The 20123-nt window shown below is 36.4% G+C and overlaps 1 protein-coding gene across 2 annotated transcripts in view; it reads left to right on the forward strand.

Annotated features, from left to right (window-relative positions):
- HGF (hepatocyte growth factor) overlaps positions 1 to 20123 on the forward strand; it is a gene marked incomplete at its 3' end in the record, with an annotated part of 78571 nt that overhangs the window by 26081 nt on the left and 32367 nt on the right. For both annotated transcript variants that reach the window (XM_079711784.1, XM_079711785.1), the window contains exons 6-7: positions 5768 to 5888; positions 7285 to 7403. In XM_079711784.1, the coding sequence (XP_079567910.1) occupies positions 5768 to 5888; positions 7285 to 7403 (240 nt within the window). The remainder of the gene's footprint in view (positions 1 to 5767; positions 5889 to 7284; positions 7404 to 20123) is intronic.

The following is a 20123-nucleotide window of genomic DNA, read 5'->3' on the forward strand; positions in this document are numbered from 1 at the left end:
CTTCTGCAGAAGTTTTGTCAAAGCTATTTTGAAGTGGTGTGGCAAGGGTATACGGACCCAGAAGAGAATAAGGGAGGGGGTCACAGAAAGTTCGAGTGCCCTGTGTGTGTTTTGGTGAACCAAATCTGATACAGAGTCTGGAACTGAATACCATTCAGAATGGTATCTGAAGAGATCAAAACAGTAGATCACAGGCTGTCTGGAAGGCAGGCACTCTAAACCCATGTCTGTGTCTTCACCTCCTCTCACAGCATGAAAGGGCACTGTCCTTACTTTTACAGTGGAAACTGAATGACCGCAAGAAGGAAGAGTAACCATTTCAGCATTGTATGTGGTTTCATTTTTCTTGGTTATCTGGTTACTGAATAGCTGGCTTTTTAGTTTTGTCAGAAACTAAAAGACTAAAAATCAAAATGAAACATGGATTGAATTCTGATAAAAATTTAGTAGCATTTTGAAGTACTTGGGGTGGGGATTACGGCTGGAATGCTGTCCAATATTTATAGTAAGATATTTTACCTGTTTGTTATTAACCAAATATTTTTTGAACTATTTCTTCCATAATATTCATTAAGTATTAGGTTGATATTTATCACATAAAAAGGCCATTGTTAGCTAACTGTCACAGAGAAGGTGAATTTGTTTTCTGTTGCTAGTTAATTTAAAATTCTTGAATTCATGTGCCAGAGCCAGGTCCATCTGTTTGTAAATCCTTACTTTCCATTCCATACCATATTCTGTTCACTATAACTTCTTCATTGTTTTTCTTTTCTTTTAAAAATAATAAACTGATCTGTGATAACGTTATGAATGTCTGTTTTGTATGAATAAGTCTGTAATGTTTGTCTTAAATTTACACATGGGAGAAAACCCTACTTTTAACGAATTCTCCGCTATCACAGTTTTCTGAGGTTGAAAGTTATTGGCAAGGAGTTTTCTTTATTGGTTTTGTTTGATCTGGGACAGTGTTTTCAAGGGAAGGTAAATTGGTCAAACTTTAAACAGTTTAGTATTTATCTTGCCTGCCTAGTCTGTGGGAATGTGATTTTTCAACTCCTGATTTAAAAGAAGAACCTTCATCAAACTATATTGGCAGATATCTAAAATGACAGGCAATGTAGAATAAATGTGATAAAAAATAAATGCTTGGAAAAATTTCTGGTATTCCTTAGCTCATTAGAGTATACGTCCCTAATATTTTTTAATGATTTGAGGTCATCGCACCTCCCTTAGAAAAGGGCATTGATCATTAGTATGAATGGCACATGATGCTATTGGTCACGGTGGCATTAAAGGTTGTAGATATGCTTTTTCTGGAAACAACTAGAAGTCTGAAAGAGTAGAATAACCCTCCTGTGAGACAAGTAAACCAACACCTGTCCTATAGGCTAAACATATTTCAGGGACTGTGAATTGAGCTGTGATATTTAAATTCATGCTAACATAAACATTGTTTTAGCATGATTTTAATGAAGAGGATCTAAAATAAGAAGAAGCATTGTCAATACATTAATGGAGAAAAATAGCTATTTATAAAACGGGTAATACAAAATATACAAAATAATGTTGATATGATGTAAATTTCTATTAAAATACATATATGAGGAAAAAGCCTCAAAATCCACAATGTTTAAATAGTATGATGGGTGAGACATTTTAATCTATGGATATTGTAAATGTCAAGTTCCAAAGGTTATATTATTATGGATGAAATGTTAATGATCACATCATTTTGTATATTTTAAAATTAAATAAGAAAGGTATGTGGTCAACTTTGGACTGTTCTTTGGAAAAGGACAAGTAGAACAGTATATATATTTTGAAATTTTTTAAACTATGTTGAAGTATTTGCTAAATAATCACCTGAAATTTGTCTGAAATTTTGGTTCATAAAAATATATCTGGTATTTAAAGATTAAAATTATTTTCTTTTAATTTAAACCTTTGAAATATAAAAAGCATTCCAAAATGAATACTCGTTTATCACATTTAGAACCTTACATAATTATGTAAAGAAAATATTACCATTAATGTTTAATTCAAAGATTATGGAAAACAGAGGTATATAAAATTTGACTTCTTGCTTTAACATTTGCTTGGGATTTAAAATAAAGCAATCACTAGTCATTGAACCAGATTTTTTAAATGATAAATATTCAAGTAAATGCATTTTATTAAGCCATAATCATTATTTTTAAATACCTTACACTTAAAATACCAAATAATACTGCCATAACTTTAAATGTGTAATTCCATACTCTGTGTGGCAAAAAACTTTTAAAAACAAAGATTTAAATAAAACTATTATTTATAAATGTGGATTTGTGAGACTATTCATATTTTAAACATTCAGTTTTGCTGAAGTAATCACTAGAGTGGATTTGTCTGAGAGATATTTTCAAAATAGTTGTTTTAGTCTGTAAACTCAGATCACTTGTGGTTTTATGATTGATAAAAATGGAACACAGTAATTTTTGAGTTTAGTTAGTATATGAGAAAGGTGTTAAATTAATCCTAGTTATATTACAATTAATTTGTAGTTTTTGTGGTTTTCTATTATCAATTAGGGCAGAACTATAATTAGAAAAAGGTATTCATTTACTTATGAACATAAACATTTATTTAGTTTGAGCTTTTGTGAACTGGGACAGTATTTTGCTTTTGTTTGTTTTTTATTAAGGGAAAAACTTGATGGAACGGTTAAATAATACACTGGCAACAATAGAGAGATTCAAAAGGAAATACAGCAGGAGGTGCAATCCTCACCCTCTTGCACTCTTATATAGATAATGCTTTCACCTGAACCCTTGGTAGGTAGGTGGACTTGGTTTCCACCTATACGGCTTGACTTTGAGCTGGGAAAACTTAGAAGAGTCTTATAATTCTTGATGTTTGAGAAGTAAATATGAGTTCAAAATTTGCCTTTCTCGAAGTAATTTTTATGACTAACCTGATGGTTTGATGCAATGGAGAAACCACAATTTTTCATCCTTGGATAAGATGGTCAGTCTCGTTTCCCCTAGCCCCCAGTAGGTGAGAATCCAACAGGCGGGCAAACTACTGCTGTAAACAGGAGTGAAGAGGGGAATGAGGACAATAGTGAGAAAAGGCAGGGAGACTGACTTTCTGAAAGTTTTGCTTTCAACCTATCTTAAAGTATGACCAGTAAGAATGTGTAAGAAACAAGTTAAAATATGTAGGACAAAGAGGCAATTAGGGAGAATGGAATGAGCGCTGGACTGTGGGTCAGAGGACCTATGTTCTAGGCACAGATCTGGCATTTTCTGTTTTAGGTAAGTCCCTTAAAACTTTTGTGAGCCTTGATGTCCTCACTGCAAGGGTCAAATGATTTCTTATATGTTAAAATTACTGAATAATCAAAGAATATGTAACTATAATATACTTAGCATCTCAGTCCTATCACAGGATTCACTTAATTCCCACCCCAACAGCAACTTTCTTTGCCTTCCAAAATCTAACATTCTTTGTTAACTTTTATTATTTTTCAATCTCACTAGGTCTGCACCTGCATTCATAACTCTCTTCACTTCACTATAAACATAGCATACTAATTCATGTTTCTGTACCGTTTATGTTATTTTGCCCCTTTATAGTTTACCCACATCTTATCCATCCTTCAAGGTCTAAGTAAAATCCATTCTCTCCTAAAAGCCAAACACTAAGAACCTTCAGAATTGAATAAATTATCTACAAACTTGCTACTCAATGTGAGGTCCAAGGACCAGCATCATCATCATCCTCTGGGAGCTTGTTATTAATGCCCCAGTCCTGATTCACTGAATCATAACTTGCTCTTTATTTAACAAGATCTCAAAGTAGCTTTTATGCACATTAAAATTTGGAGAAGCACTGATCTACCGCTCATGCTGGAAAGCAGTCATCTTATAGAATCACCTGTTTCATTTGTGTAGCTATGTTTCCTTAAGAAAATTAAAAATTCTAAAGTTTCAGGAGAAGTGTTTTTTAATAATGCCCCAACACAGTTTCCCGGAAAATACTTTTATTCACTCTAATTAGAAAAGGATATCTTGTGTCCTTTATCTTGTAATAAACTGTGATGGAAATGGAAAAAAAAGAATATAGATATATACATATGTGTGTATAACTGAATTGCTTTGCTGTACCCCTGAAACTAACACAATATTGTAAATGAACTATACTTCAATTTAAAAAGAAAAGGATATACTCTTATAAACTGCATTTTCTGATTGAGACAAAATAGGTATATTTTGATTCCTGAGTACTATACAAGATTAGAAATTGTCCATGTGGATATTTTATCCCCTTATTTGTGTTCACAGGATTCTATTCTACTCTTTCATTCAATACAAAGGAGTAAACAACAATGATCAATGTTGTATCATTTTCTGTGAACATATCAAACCTTGCATTCTTTTAAAAATCGGAACTAAGTTTGTACCCCCATTCAGATGGAAAGCTGAAATGTGATACTACATAACCTATGTGGAATTGACCTTGGCCAACCAGAGCACCTTTATCGGTGTGCTCTTGGATCCCGCTCATTTATACTTCAGGAGCTTACTGACTGTTGTCTGGGGGATCTCAGTATCAAATGAGAGGAAGCTGAATTGGTCCCTTGTCTTAGCTCATAGATCAACCTACACGAAAAGAAGCAGATGGATCAGGCAAAATGGTTTCATGTTTTAGGGATTTAGTTATTAACGTCCTATTAGATTATAAAAATCAAAGGTTCAAAAGTGACGATTCTAATAATATATCCCGAATTTCTACAAATACTCATTAGGCTAGATCCTGGTGGATAAAACTAAACACTGATATCTGTTCCACTTCCGCTAATGTTAGACAATCAGTAATCACAAGATACAAATGATGTGTTTGGGGAAGTTTGCCGGATTTGTAGGAAAGCCAAGCAATGATTTATTCCACAGGATGCCTGCTGTGCTACAAATCAACCTGTCCATTTGAGATGCCTTATTTTCAGCTAGCTGATGTGATTCAGAGTTTTCAGTGTGGTATCAGAGGCCAGCCAGAAGAGAACTATTAATTAACTTCACAGAGTCATCAGCAATATCCAGCATAATTAGATCAGCTTACACATTTTAAAAACAGTGAGTACAAGAAGTTCAAGAGCAGGTCATGTTCTATCCTAAGCTAGATAAGTATGCAAGTCTTCTCAGTTATTCGATGTGGATACTCACTGATAGAAAGCAACCGTGATTTCGTCCTGTAAAATATTCACATTCTTTAAATAGTACCAGATTACTATTTGAAGCTGGTCTCTCAGATCTATCTGGTCCTGATCTTGGCATTAACTGTAGACGTAGGATGTGTACTCATTTTCAATTGTGTATTTTCTGTGTATGTGTTGCAGGGTAAGTTGAGAGGAGCACTATCGTGTTGACAGTATACATATTGAGACCCCCGGCATTTTAGAACAGCAAAGGGAAAATCCCCAAGGATTTTCAGTTTCTAGGTACCTTCTGGACAGTTATGAAAAAATTAGAAAGGCAGCATCTTGGCCCTATGGTAAATCTGTATGACACAAACTACAAAAATCTCATTTAAACGGTATGAAAATTTCAGTAGGGAGTATTTTATGCCACTATTAATGTATATTAAGCCCTAATTTAAAGTTAAAAGGGTACGTAAGTCTTTCTAAAAACATCCTTGCTAAATAGGTGATTTACTGTCCTTTAAATGGAACAGTGGTGTTCTTGATTTTGCTGTCAGAAGCAATTAACATGCCATGCTTTAATTTTATTAGTTGAATGCATGACCTGCAATGGGGAAAGTTATCGAGGTCCCATGGATCATACAGAATCAGGCAAGATTTGTCAGCGCTGGGATCATCAGACGCCACATCGGCATAAATTCTTGCCAGAAAGGTAAAATACCACCAAATCATGCATCCAATGCTTCTATTTACAAACTGTTATTTGCCCCATGGCAAATTACCATGGAAATTCTCTTGATATAATGTTTTCCTGATAGTCTTGGGGCACAGGGATTTACGAGGAGGTATATGAGAGTGTGGGCTTCACCTCCAACTGGTCTTGGCTGATTAGGTTAAGAGTCCCTGAAATCAGGATGGTCCTGAACACAGGAGCATCAGTGGTTGGAGAAGGAAAACAGTAATAGAAGCTTCCTCTTTCCCTTCCACAGCAGCAAAAAGAGAAAAGCTCATTCAATAATAAGCACTTTGACAGGCCCAAGCTGGGGAGGGCGGCATTATTGTTAAATAAAAGTGAATGTGAATCTCCTCCTAACGTCACACCTTCCGTGACTTAGGTAAAGTGGGGTCAATGTGTGACACCATGACGCAGGTCATGCCCACGGAGAGGGAATGAAAGGTGGAGCAAACGATTCTTTGGCTGCTTTCTTGTGGTGGATTTTGAAGTTGCCCATCTGGAAAAGTCAGGCAACCAAGTCTACTTTTCTCCTCAGGAGTAGGTTTTGAGTTTAAATGGTTTAAAAATTATGTGTATTTTGGCCCATTCATTTCACAGGAAACATTTTAGTTGAAAAACATTTTTCCTTCTTTTTTACTATAAAGAATAAAAATACAAATAACTACAGAAGAAGGTCTATCCCCACCTTTCTTCTGAAATTGCTGAAAGGTGTTTTTTCTTTCTTCTTTCTCTTTTTGTCTTGCTCTTCTAGATGAAATTAAAACTGCTTTGTTTTTAAGTGCATCTCTTGTCTTTTAAGTGAGAGCAGAAGGAATGTGGTAGCAATTAAAAACAACTCACCAATTCAGGACCCTGTTAATTTAAAGGGAGATGGGTACAGAGAAAGTGGTGTGATGGAGTTTGTCTCTAGCTCTGCTGGAGGTGAGGGCATGACCTAGAAAGACTCTAGCTTTAAAACTGAGCTATCATTAGTAACATAGCTATTGAAACCTAACTTTCAGTTTGAACTTTAAGTCTGCCCTAGAAGAGGACCCGTTTTCTTAATGAGCATTCTACACGAGGTCATGTTTATGTAATCTGTCCTTAATTGGGCTTTGTAAGAAGGGGATTCAGTTTGGGACCTCAACCAGTGGACCGGTACCAAGTGGACCTAACTTAGTAGCAAAGGGGATGGTACTCTAGCCTTAGTAGAATATGCACAGTAATAGATTCAGCAGTCAATGATTAGCAGTCCTTGTAAGGCAAAACATAGAAAATCTCTTCTTTCCTCAGCTAACAGTATCCGAGCTAAGTCAAAAGTTATTTTGTGAGCTGAGAGCTGGGTGGTGTTCCAGGCAGATTTACATGACACTTTTCTTGGTGTGGTTTGCAGATATCCCGACAAGGGCTTTGATGATAATTATTGCCGCAATCCTGATGGCAAGCCGAGGCCATGGTGCTATACGCTTGACCCTGACACCCCCTGGGAGTACTGTGCAATTAAAATGTGCGGTAAGTTAGGGTCAAATTTATTGCTTCCTTTTCCTCTCACAGACTGGATCTAAGCAGGCGATTATTAGTGAGACAGGTTAACAACTATTTTACTTGATACTTTAACGTGTATAGGTTTTAACATTTTTAAAATGTGTTACATAATCCTACCCAATCTTTTGCATTTTCAGAGAGCCATTATTTTGAAAGAGATACACACACAAGTGCACACGTACACACAAAACATTTATACTTATGGTAAAGACTTAAACATTCTCATGTTACCAATAAAAAGGGGAAAAAATCTACAGAGGGAGGAAAAAGATCAGGGATTATGTGCAGTATCATAATGTCATTAGGGCCATAAGAGCTAGGACCTCAGATTCTTACCTTCCAATCCTGTATCCCTACCTATCCTCCCAGACATAACATGAGCTGTCAACTGACTATGCACATCTTCTGGTGAATGACAAAGGCTGCAATGTAGGAAACTAAGTCTAACAGAAGATTCTCACAGACATCTTTAATCTCTAGTAGCTGATCCTCACCTCTCTGGCCGTCCTTATACACAGCCTGCATTCTCTTTCAACCTGTTTTTTAGCAGTCCTACTATCTTTCTATATACTGGCCTTTACACAACTTTCCTGAGTTTATGATAAAAGCTTCTTTTCTTACTTGATTTGGATATCCCTTTAAATCTGTACACTCGGTCCTCTCCTCCACAGTTAACCCACACATTTTTATTCTTCTCTGAAATAATCCTGGATAATAATTAGATGTAAACATGCTTTTATTTCTATGTGTACAGTCTTATTTTTTTCAACTGGATCTTAAAATGCTTTCAAATCAGAATTGCATAAATTTAGTAAGGCGGAATCTTGTTATAAATTGGCTGGCTAATATAAAGAAATGTATATCTAGAGAGAAAAATGTAAAGACATACAATCAGGTACCAGCACTCAGAATGATAAATATACAACTATGAGGCTATGGATAGGGATTTGCATATTTCCCTAGATTGGCATGATGAGGCTATTTCTTTGAACAGACTTATTCAGTATTATCTACACTATGATACTGCCAAGGTAAATATCTCTCCACTTAGACCTGCTAATAAAAGGAAGTGTTTTGGACGACTCAAATAAAACCCATAGAAAGGAGATGTGTCTGGCATATGTGAAATAACTGCAGAATCTGGAAGGCTCTCAATGTGAACACAGTGTTCCAAGGAAATTGAACCATCTGTTTGGTCCTTTAAAATAAGGGATGACTCTGTGACAGTGTTTCTCTGTATAGACTGGTTAGTTCAACTCAATGAGTTTTTAAATCTTGTTAATCTGTCCATAATTCTAGACCAGCTAGGTACAATAAACCAATAGTTTCCCCTCCATTTTTCTTTTTGTGTGTGTTTTAGGCACTCATAAATCGTCTCTGGAATAAGACCAGTATAAACAGACAGACAGACAGACACACACACACACACACACACACACACACACTCACACACTCACATGCATATTCACTGGCACGTTCACCTTTCAACTGGCATGCATAAGACTGGCTATTTTTAAAAGACGTTGGGAGAGGAAAAAAATAGAATTAATATGACACTTCTATTAGATAAATTTCTTTTTCTTTTTTGTCCACAGTTAGCTATTTATACAACTAACGTGCAACAATTCTGATGGCTTTTTTAAACAGAGGGTGATGTTTATAGGATGCTAATTCAGAGAAAATGGTGGTAGAATTTGTGACCCAAACCTATATACAGTATATAGTATATACAACCTATATAGCATATACAACCTATATAGTATTAATATATACAACCTATATACAGTATATAGTATATACAACATGATGATTGGGAGTGCTGACCCTCCTGGGTTCCTCTGTATCCATGAGTTCAACCAACCTTGGGATCATGTAGTACTATAGCATTTACTATAGAAAAAACCCAGCATATAAGTGGACTCATGCAGTTCAAACTCATGCTGTTTAAGGTTCAACTGTAGTTAACATAAAAATATTTTCAGCTTTGGGAATATTTTTAAAATGTTTTATTACAGGACAGATTTTAGTTTGTAAACTTATATAGAGAGACTATATTTTTATTAAAATTAATGAAATAAAGTGACATTCAGGAATTTTGGAAAGCATAAGAGAGAATGTCGTCCAGATATTTTGGCTTATACATATAGTAAAGGCTACAATGCAAAACTAAGGAATTTGGTGATGGTTTCAATTGTGTATTAATTTTCTATTGCTGCATAACAAAATTTCAAAAACTTGGTAGCTTAAAATAACATGTATTTCTTATCTCATGGTCTCTGTGGGTCAGGAGTCAAGGCATGAAGCAGGTGTGTCCTCTGCTTAGGATCTTACAAGGCCACAGTCCTGGTGCCCATCAGACCTATTGTCTCATCTAAGACTTGGTGTCCCATTCCAATATTCCAATTCAGTTTCTTGTGGTTGTAGTGCTTAGATCCTCAACTCCTGGATACTGCCTGATGTTTCCTACCACATGACCCTCTCCACAATATGGCAGTCTACTTCTTCCAGGCCAACAGGATAGCTTTCTGTTACTTTCAACCTCTGACCTCTGCACCCGTTCCATTTATTTATTAAGAATTTTTTTCAAAGGTATTAAAATTTTATAAGCCAACTTTACCCAAGATTCTGCACTGGGGATGAATGTTAAAAGGACTTGTTCAGAAATCATACCCTTTAGAACTTCCACATAATTTCTTTCCCCTTAACACAGAGTTGTGAAAGGTAAAAATAACAGTGTTTTGTTTTCCTGGGAAAATAGTATATCTTTATTTGGGAAGATGATGGAAAAATAACTGGTCAGTTTTTGCCTCCACACTGTGATTCGATGCAGAAGGCTCTGCACCTGCTTTTAAAGAGCTCACCTGATTAGGTCAGGCCCACCCAAGGAAGCCTTCCTTTAATTAATTTCAAGTCAACTGACTGGGAACTTTAACTACATCTACAAAATCTCTTCACTTTTGTTGTACAACATAAGCTAACTACAGGAGTGACTCTCCCATTATATTCACAAGTTCTACCCACACTCAAGGGGAGGGGATTACAGAGTGTACATCAGTGGATAGGAATCTTAGGGGTGTATTAGAATTCTGTAAAGCACACACATATTTACCTGCACTAGTTGTAAGAGAATATTGATTGTCACTTTTTATGTGTATCATTTGATTCTTCGGTGAGCTTTCTGGTTTTCTCTCAGTCCCAATTGCTTGAATTCATTCTGAGTTTTCAATATGATTGAATAATAGAGTTTAAGATTGTGTCACTTGTCTTCTCTAAAGTTGAAGGGGAATTTTAAAACTTTTTTTATTATATAATAACTGTATAAGAAGGTTATAATTGCTACCATTTATTTAACATCTACAGAAAGGTGCTTTCCATCTACTGTCAATAATCCTTATTTCAGTTCTACAAAATGACTGTGATTAGGTAGGCCAGTGAGAAAGGTGTGCAAAGATATGATGGGTGAAGCAGCATGGCAATATTCAAGACATGGTAATTAGGTTGATATGGGTAGGGATGGGGTAAAGACAGAGAAATGGAAGAAGATAAGAAAAATGAGATTGATGTGAGGCAGGTGAAGTAGGATCCAAGAGTAGCCCTTCCAGTTGCCATGAGAAACACTGAAAAATTAAGCAGGGAGAGTGGTCTTATCTGATTTGTCATCAAGAACAGTAGCTTCCAAATCGATCTCTATGAAACCCAGGGGAACACAAAGACTGTCCTAGGGGTTTATGGGCATGGATAGGTTAAAGGGCTCAAATTCCAGCTCCTAGTTTTCTATATGAATTCTTTCCCAAAGTCTTCTGCTTGAGATACATGTGTTCCCAAGGAGTCAGTCAAGTTCAACTTCCTCCCTGCCCATTGACAACTGCCCTTTGCTACTGTATTGAAAAAAGGCAAACTGCTAATCCTTCCAGAATATTAATGTGGTGCACTGTCCTGGGGTGTAAAAACCTTGGGGACACTAAACAAAGAGACCTTTGAAAATACTATATATTAATGCTGTTTATCATTTACGTTCTGCTAATAATTGTATAACTCTATCCATAACATGTATACATATATATGTATATTTGTGTGTTTGTGGCTGTGTGTGTGTTTAGTATAGTGTGCATTTATCTCTTAGAATTTTGTGGTCACAAGAAATTTTAAAAAAATTTAAGTATATAAAAATCTTTCAGGAAAGTATGATAGGTGAGGAATAAAAGACTCTCCAACATAAAATAAAATACATTACACTAAAATAACATTCTGTGGGTAAAGTGGAATGGAAAAATGATTCAAGGAGAAAAAGAACTTGATAATGTACATTTTATCCAGAAAAAGGTATAGGTATCACATCACTGTGATAAATCCATTTAGAAGAGTGATATAAAAATTTTCAATTTAAAACTATTGATAGTTAAAACATGCTAGAAATCACGTCTTTTGCAGCTATTTAAACTTAGCGTAAAAAATGTAGATGTCAACTTAAAAACAAGAGAGGGAATATAAATAATTTTTCAAAATTATTTTAGTAACAGGAGCAAAAACAAATTTAAAAAACCAAAAACATTTGAAGACTACTGATCCAGAAGAATTACTATGTATTCTGGGTAATTAGCATGGAGAGGGCCGAGCAAGGAGGCAGGTGCATCTGATAAGAGTTGATTTTAACAGGCAAGTAAGAAATAAAGAGAATGTGACTAAGGCAGTAAGCAGTGACAAAACAATGTGGAGGAGGATGTGAGAAATATTAAAGAGTTAGGATGTCCCATATATAATGATGGATTGGCTAATGTGGGAAATGAGAGGGAAAAGGTAAAGTCTAATATTCTTCCTAAGTTATTGGGTAATGATACATATTTAAGAGAGGTTTACATTTGAGGAGAAAGATAATAAGTTTGGTTCTGCTTATACTGAGATGCAGGTGCTTCATGTCTGTGCTCAAAGTACATCTAAGTTCAGTCTTCCCTGAAGACTTCCCTTATGACTCATGCAGAGTCATAAGTGAATAGTGATAGCAGAAGCCTTGGACATAGTAGCAATCCCAGGAAGCACAGAGAGAGCATAAAGAGGAGTTTTTGCCCCTTTTCTATAGAATTCATTAAATAAATATTTGTTGAGTAGCTCTTATATGTCACATGCTTTCCTAGTTGCTGGGAACTTCCCTAGAAGTGAACAAAACAGACCAAGATCTATGATCAAATTAAAATTTCAGAATTTTAGCATGAACTAGTAAAGTAAAAGCTGACATTGCCTTGACACTGGGCTGGTTTACACCAGATCCAAGGTTTTGAATACTGCTCTCAATTCCTTTTATTTGTTAAAAAGCTGAATGAACTACAAATTTATTCTTGTCACTTTGCTTCCAACTTTCAATCTGACAATTAGTATAACACTGAAAGTGAAGGATGAACGTTGCTCATCAGCTGACAAATGTGTAGCAGGGTATCCTGGGACAGGCCTTCTCAGTCCTGCTTCACACCATGTTCTTCAGAAGGTGATGTCTACCTAAATGGCAGCAGCCCACACATATTCTGGCTGTGTAACTTTTAACAGACTGCCAAGAATATGAAATTTTAAGACACTGCAAACATATAGCAAGATTGGAAGTCCCAGGCAGTGCTTAAATGAAGTACTGATTTTTTTATGGTTTTCCCCTATAACAATAACTTCGTATTCTGAATAAGGGTTTGTTCTATACATTAGTTGACTGCTTTTCAGAGAGAAATAATATTTGTTGGGGTTAATTGTGCTTTTCTGAAGTGGACTTTAGTAGCTCTTTCACAACTGAAAAGCTAACTTGTGCTTAATGTCCCTTATCTTGTGGTTGGCGTCCCTTAGATGTCCCATTGAGTATTTAAATCAGTTGGACTGAAGATATCTTTATACATTATTGAGAGCCCCAAATTGTCTGCGTGGGTTACATGAATCAATATCTACTGTACTGGAAATTAAAACATAAATTTAAAAATATTTAATCCATTAAAAATAATAAGCTCATTGGATGTTAATAAATATAACATTTTAAAAGAAAAATAACTATTATTTTCACAAAAATAGGGAGGACAATGACATTGTTTTAGATTTTTTGTAAATTTCTTTAATGTTACCTTAATTAGAAGATGATAGCTGAGTGTCTCATATTTGCTTCTGCATTCAGTCTTTTGGGATATCATACATCAAGTGCAACTGGAAATTCCACTGTAAAAAGGACAAGTGACATCTTAGCATTGTTTTGACCTCCTAGATCCCTGAAAAGATCTCTGGAACCCCAGGTGTCCCTCTGAGAACAACTTTCTTGCTACATGTCATACGTGTAAGGCTGATGTCCCATTAGAGTATACCTGCTAGGATATACCTGTTGGCTGTTCCAATTGTTCCCCACCTTTTACCACCAGCAACATGCCTGGTTGGAGACTTTTATCATTTATTATCTTTTTCTCTGATTTTCTTCATTTATCCTATAGGATGGTCTAACCTGCTTTTTTAAAGCTCTCTTTTGCATGACTGGTACCACCATTTACACAGTTTAAAATCCAAAAGCCTAGAATAATCCTAAACATGCTCTTTCCTTCACTCCTCACATTTGATGCATCATTAAGTCCTGTCAATTTTATTTCCTATGTATCTATCAAATCTTCATTTCACTTAATCACTGTCTCCTTTATCCAAGACAGCATTATTTTTCATCTTGAATATTTGGGTGGCCTTCTGAGTGGAGCTATATCCACGTTCACCAGCTCTCCCCTACAATCCCTTCTCCACACTGCAAACAGGATGACATTTTTTAAAAATCTGAATATATCATTCCCTATGCCTAGCATACCACACACATACACAACAGTTTAAAACGCTTCAATCATTTCCTTTGATCTTAGGACACAGACAAAGCAAAACCATCCTTTACTCCTCCACCCCTATCTTTAGCCTCATATACATTTCTCTCCATGCTCTCTGTTCCAGCCAGAATAGTTTTCTCCCTATACCTCATATTTTCCATATTCTCATTATAGTTCCTTCACCCCTGCCATCTCCTCTCCCCTGAAAAATTTTCTCTTCCTTCCTCACCTAGTTGACAGCTACCCATTGTTCAAATTTCAAGTCAGTTATCATTTCTTCATTTGACTTCCCCTGACTCGGTCAAATTCCTTATTGTATATTTATAGCAACATAAACCTCTCCTTCCATGTACTTCTCAGAATTCGGTTTTTACATTTATTTTTGAAGTATTTGGTTAATAGCTGTCTCTATCAAAATTTGTAAGCTCCAACAGAGTAAGGACCAGGTCGTTTTTGTATTCCACAGAGTTACCACATTGCCTTGCAAGTGACAGGATTTCAACAAGTCTTTGTTGAATGAATGACGGTTACCTTCCTGCTCAGTGGTAGTTTTCATTTTCTTTTCGTGTCTCCTGGAATTTCTTCTATGCTTCTTGATTTTCATATGAAAACTTGGCTTTTCCCAAACATTGCCAACCAGGAAGATTTGCTTCATACCTTCTTCCCATCACCTTAACTCACTGTCAGTTTTCATGCTTCCATGAGCTAGTTTTGTTCCTTCGTTGCTTGATGTCTTGATAGCTTTTCCTTCAACAAAATAAACAAATCTTGTCATATTTTACCTTATTTTTCACTTCCTCTTTCTTTTCCTTCTTATTTTTTAAACTTCTAGATATGTAAGTGTCCACAGCCATTTTATATTTTTAAGAGCTTTACTGAGGTATAATTGATATTTAAAAACATCACATATTTAATGTACAGAGTTTGATAGGTTTGAAAATATGCATACACCCATGAATCCATCTCCACAATCAAAGATTATAACCGTATTCATCACCTGCAAATGTTTCCTCCTGCCCCCTCTTGCCTTTGTGTGTGTGTGTGTGTGTGTGTGTGGTAAGAATACAACTCTCTTAACAACTGTTTAGTATACAACACATTATTGCTAACTATAGGTATTATGTACAACATAGTATAGTAGATCTACTATACATAGTAGATCTCTAAAACTTATTCACCTTGCATAACTGAAACTTTATTACCTGTTGAACAACTCTCCACTGCAGAAGTGTGGCCGAGGCAGATCTTTGATAGTTAAGATTTCTATCAAAATTATCATTGTGGACTGAATTGTGCTCCCCACCACCCACAATTCATATGTTGAATTCTAAGCCCTGAATGCATTTGGAGATAGGGCTTTTAGTAGATAATAAAGGATAATGAAGTATAATGGCGGGATGCTAATCCAACGGGATTTGTGGTCTTATAAGTAGAGGATGAGAGTGATCTCTCTCTCTCCCTACCATATGAGGACATAGCAAAAAGGTATGTCTATACCTACATCTACAAGCCAGGAAGAGAACTCTCACCAGGAACCACTGGCTGCCACCTTAATCTTGGACTTTACAGCTCCCAGAATTATGAGAAAATATATTACTGTTGTTTAAGTCACCCAGTCTTATTTTGTTACGGTAGCTTAAGAAGATATGTTGCCATTGGTACTACATACAAAGAATCCTTCCTCCTAGTAACTAGTGTACACTGGCATCATTTTAAAGGAATATGTAACCTTTTAAACTTCAGTGCCTTTGTGTATTGGGAAAATAATTTTAGCAAATTATTTTCTTTCTTAAAGAAAGCTGATTATTTCTCTAAATTTTTTTTATTAGTTTCTGCTTTATAACAAAGTGCATCAGTCATACATATACATCTGTTCCCACATCCCTTCCCTCATGCATCTCCCTCCCTCCCACCCTCCCCATCCCACCCCTCCAGGTATTTCTCTAAATTTTATTAATTCATCCAAGGCCAGAACAGAGATTCATAGAAATATAATCCTCTTATTGTATTCTGTGTCAGGAAAAAACAATGCTATCAATATCCTTTCTCAAGGGAAAGATCTTGTATTGGAGGTCTTTTCCAAGTCACCTTCTAAGGAGTAAGAGTATAGGATTGAAGACCTTTCATGAAAGTCTTGTCTTTTGAGTATTTCATACCAGAAACGTCTTGGATAAAGTCCAGAGAAAAGTTTCAGACAGGAATCCCAGGTCCACATGGAAAGAAAACGTGCAAGCAATTTGAGGTTTGTGCTTTGGAGGTCTTTATACTATTTTCCCACGTCAATTTTAAAACAAGAAGCTCTTTAAATTTACATTGAGCCTGATCCTGCCCTCTGCGGCCCAAAGAGCACAAGTCTGTTGACGGGAGAGTAGCTTTACACACTGTTCTAAATATCCAGGGACCATCATAAAGTAAATCCTATATTTCAGTTGCTCTTCAGTAGCTGGGAATAAGAAGTGGGTTGGGTTGAATTATTCCAAGAATAATCAGGTATTTGTCCAGTGGCCTAAGAAGCAACTTATTCTTAAGTACAGGCAAAAGAATAGCAATAGCTTGTCACCACTAAGAAATCCAGGTTTTTTGGAGGGTTAAGGGGACAGTAAACATAAGGATTTACTTATTGCCCATGTAAAGCTTATGGATCCCTAGGTGTGGTTTTCTGTAATATACATTTGCACTCACATTCTCCAGTTGCCGTTCACGGACCTCTGTCAGGGCCTTGTGGCCTCTCCGCAAGGATTTGGCTAGTCTTTCACAGAGAAAAAGGTTCGATTTATTCTATGTTGTCTTGTTGTGTTGATCTCTTTCTGTTGGGGGGCAAGAGGGTTTTCCCAACAATTACATAACAGTTAAATGTTCATTCTCTCAACAAATGTATTCAAACCTTAACGTTCTCTACCAAATAGTAGAGCAATCAGATCATAGCAGGTCCACACCAGCAAAGTGAAATTAATGTTCCAAGAGGCAACCATTATATTTGATCATGTCCTAACAGGACAGTGAAAAATTTCAATAGCAAATGTTGTTTTCCTTAAAGCATTTCCAAATAGAAAACTTCGCGTCAGTCATGAAAGAAAAACATTCCTTCACTCACAGGCCACCGAGGATCATATAAATATCTTTGCATCTGCTTCCAAAGGGTGACCACCACTGACACTCCTGGCAAAATGTTTTATTTGTGAGGAACTCTCAGAAGAGTTCCTGGTATTTTCAGTGTGAGCTTGGTAGACATACTTGCAAAAACATTTGTGGATGTGGGGATGCAGTATTTTAAAAACATGTTGCTTTGGCTAAACTTGATAATCTTCAGCTGATATTGGGGATGTTTCTGTGTTTCTTTAACTCTTCACTAGGCCACTGGAGACTCTTCAGGGCCTTCCCTTATTCAGGTCTCATGTTTAAGAATTAAGTCCAAAGGAATAGCTTTCCCAACATAAAATAGCCCTTTCCCAATCAATTGGCATGAAACATTCGTTTTGTTTTTGCACCACATTTTGATGTTTATATAGTGGGACAGCTGAAGGAGTCTATTTTATTGCGGTTCAAGAATAATTCCTTTTGTCCGAATCATAAGTATTCATGCAGGCAACAAAGATCAGACATTTATATTACAGTTAAATGGCCTTTGGACAAATCATTCATCATGGTCCCCATCAGATAATATTTATTAAACAGCTGCATGAAGTCACAAAATAACTCTTGCTAATTAATGAATACTGTAGTTACCTTGTACTAATATATCTTTTTTTTGCCTATATTATTTATTTTATACATTACCACCAGAATTATGTAGCTTTTGTTTATGGGGTTACTTTTAGCAGCTGAATGTGAAATGGGATAAATACAGATGCACTAACTTCAGAGGGTACTTTTTTTTTTTTTTTTTTTTTTGTGGTACGCGGGCCTCTCACTGTTGTGGCCTCTCCCGTTGCGGAGCACAGGCTCCGGATGCGCAGGCTCAGCAGCCATGGCTCACGGGCCCAGCCGCTCCGCGGCATATGGGATCCTCCCAGACCGGGGCACGAACCCGTATCCCCTGCATCGGCAGGCGGACTCTCAACCACTGCGCCACCAGGGAGGCCCAGAGGGTACTTTTTAAATAAAGAAAAATACTATGTGAATACTGCTAGTTTGTAGTTAAAATCAAAATAAATATTTCCACTGAATTAAAACGCAACAATAAGTAACACTGTCAAGTTGTTTTAGTTATATATTTCAAAGTTACAGATGCTTATTAAAATGAGACAAAAATAATAGTATTATTTAGATTCTTTACATCTTGATAGGGCCTGACTTAGTCAGCTCAGGCTGCTATAACAGAATACCATACACAGGGTGGATTCTAAACAACAGAAATGTATTTCACATAGACCTGGAGGCTGGAAAGTCCAAGATCAAGGTGACAGCAGGTTTGGTATCTGGAGAGAGCCTGATTCCTGGTTCACAGATGGTTCACACTTTGCCCTGTGTCTGCATATGGTAGAAGGAGCAAGGGAGCTCTGCAGGGTCTCTTTTATAAGGGTATTAATCCCATTTATGAAGGCTTTGCCCTTACAGCCTAAACATTTACCAAAGGGTCCAACTCCTAATTCCATAACATGGGGATTAGGATTTCAACATATGAATTTAAGGAAGACACAATCATTCAGTTTATAGCAAGGCCTAATGAAAATTTGTATTTACTCTGTACAATATTGTATTTTATTAATGTGCAGTAATTCTTTGTATTCTGTAATTTTTGTAATTTCAAAGGATTCTAGTTTCCACCTCCAAATTAGAATCTGTTAAATAATCCAAATTATTTAATCCAAATCCAAAATTTTGGTTTTCAATCTAACCATTTTAACTTACATTGTCTTTTAGTGAATATTTAGTGACCCCCTTAAAATAAGTTTACATCGTAAGTTTTAAAATGTAATAATGAAAGTTTAGAAAAAAATCTTTGACATAATTGTTCAAATGAGGATTTTATGATAGCTACTTTTTTTTTTTTTTTGCGATACGCGGGCCTCTCACTGTTGTGGCCTCTCCCGTTGCAGAGCACAGGCTCCGGACGCACAGGCTCAGCGGCCATGGCTCACGGGCCTAGCTGCTCCGCGGCATGTGGGATCTTCCCGGACTGGGGCCCGAACCCGCGTCCCCTGCATCGGCAGGCGGACTCTCAACCACTGCGCCACCAGGGAAGCCTGATAGCTACTTTTAAAGTGAAAGATTCTTTAACTAAATCTTGCTAGGAACCTCTGCAGTTGAGGTGCAAAGTTAGTACAACAATTCAGGTCTCTGAACCTGACACTGAAATTTTAGTGTATCAATCAGCAGTGAAATATTTTCCTCAGTATTCTTATATAGGTATTCTTTTCTCTGACCTAGGTTTTTGTAATGTAGATATTTCTTTTCACAGGGACTCCTAAAATTTGAAAACTTTACCCTCAAATTAGAAAAATTTTTATCTTCTACTAGCTTTTAAATTTTATCATTCCTCTTTTTTCATTGTTTAGTTTGATGTCTGGAAAATCATACTAGAGTCCAAGGAGCTCAGTGTGTTAATCTCTGATGGGCTTAGCCTTGAACTAGATACTTAGTGAGATGTGATAGGCCCATATCTAGCCAAAGGTGGCCCTGGTTGACTCATCAAGACTGGGTCCTTTGGTTACAAGTTCACAGTGCCAAAATAATACTGAGAAGAATGGATCAGTAATACACGAATAAAAAAAAACACACACAAATAACTACGAAAGTAAGAGAGCTGTAGTACCCAAGTCAGGCAATGAAATCTGTGAGATTAGTGCAAGTGCTTTTGCTCTGGCAGCCCTAACTCTGACCTTCCTCCCATTGTCAGTATTCTGAGTCCTCACTGAGGTCACAA

Source organism: Hyperoodon ampullatus (genome assembly GCF_949752795.1).
Source record: "Hyperoodon ampullatus genome assembly, chromosome: 9".
Taxonomy (NCBI): Eukaryota; Metazoa; Chordata; class Mammalia; order Artiodactyla; family Ziphiidae; genus Hyperoodon; species Hyperoodon ampullatus.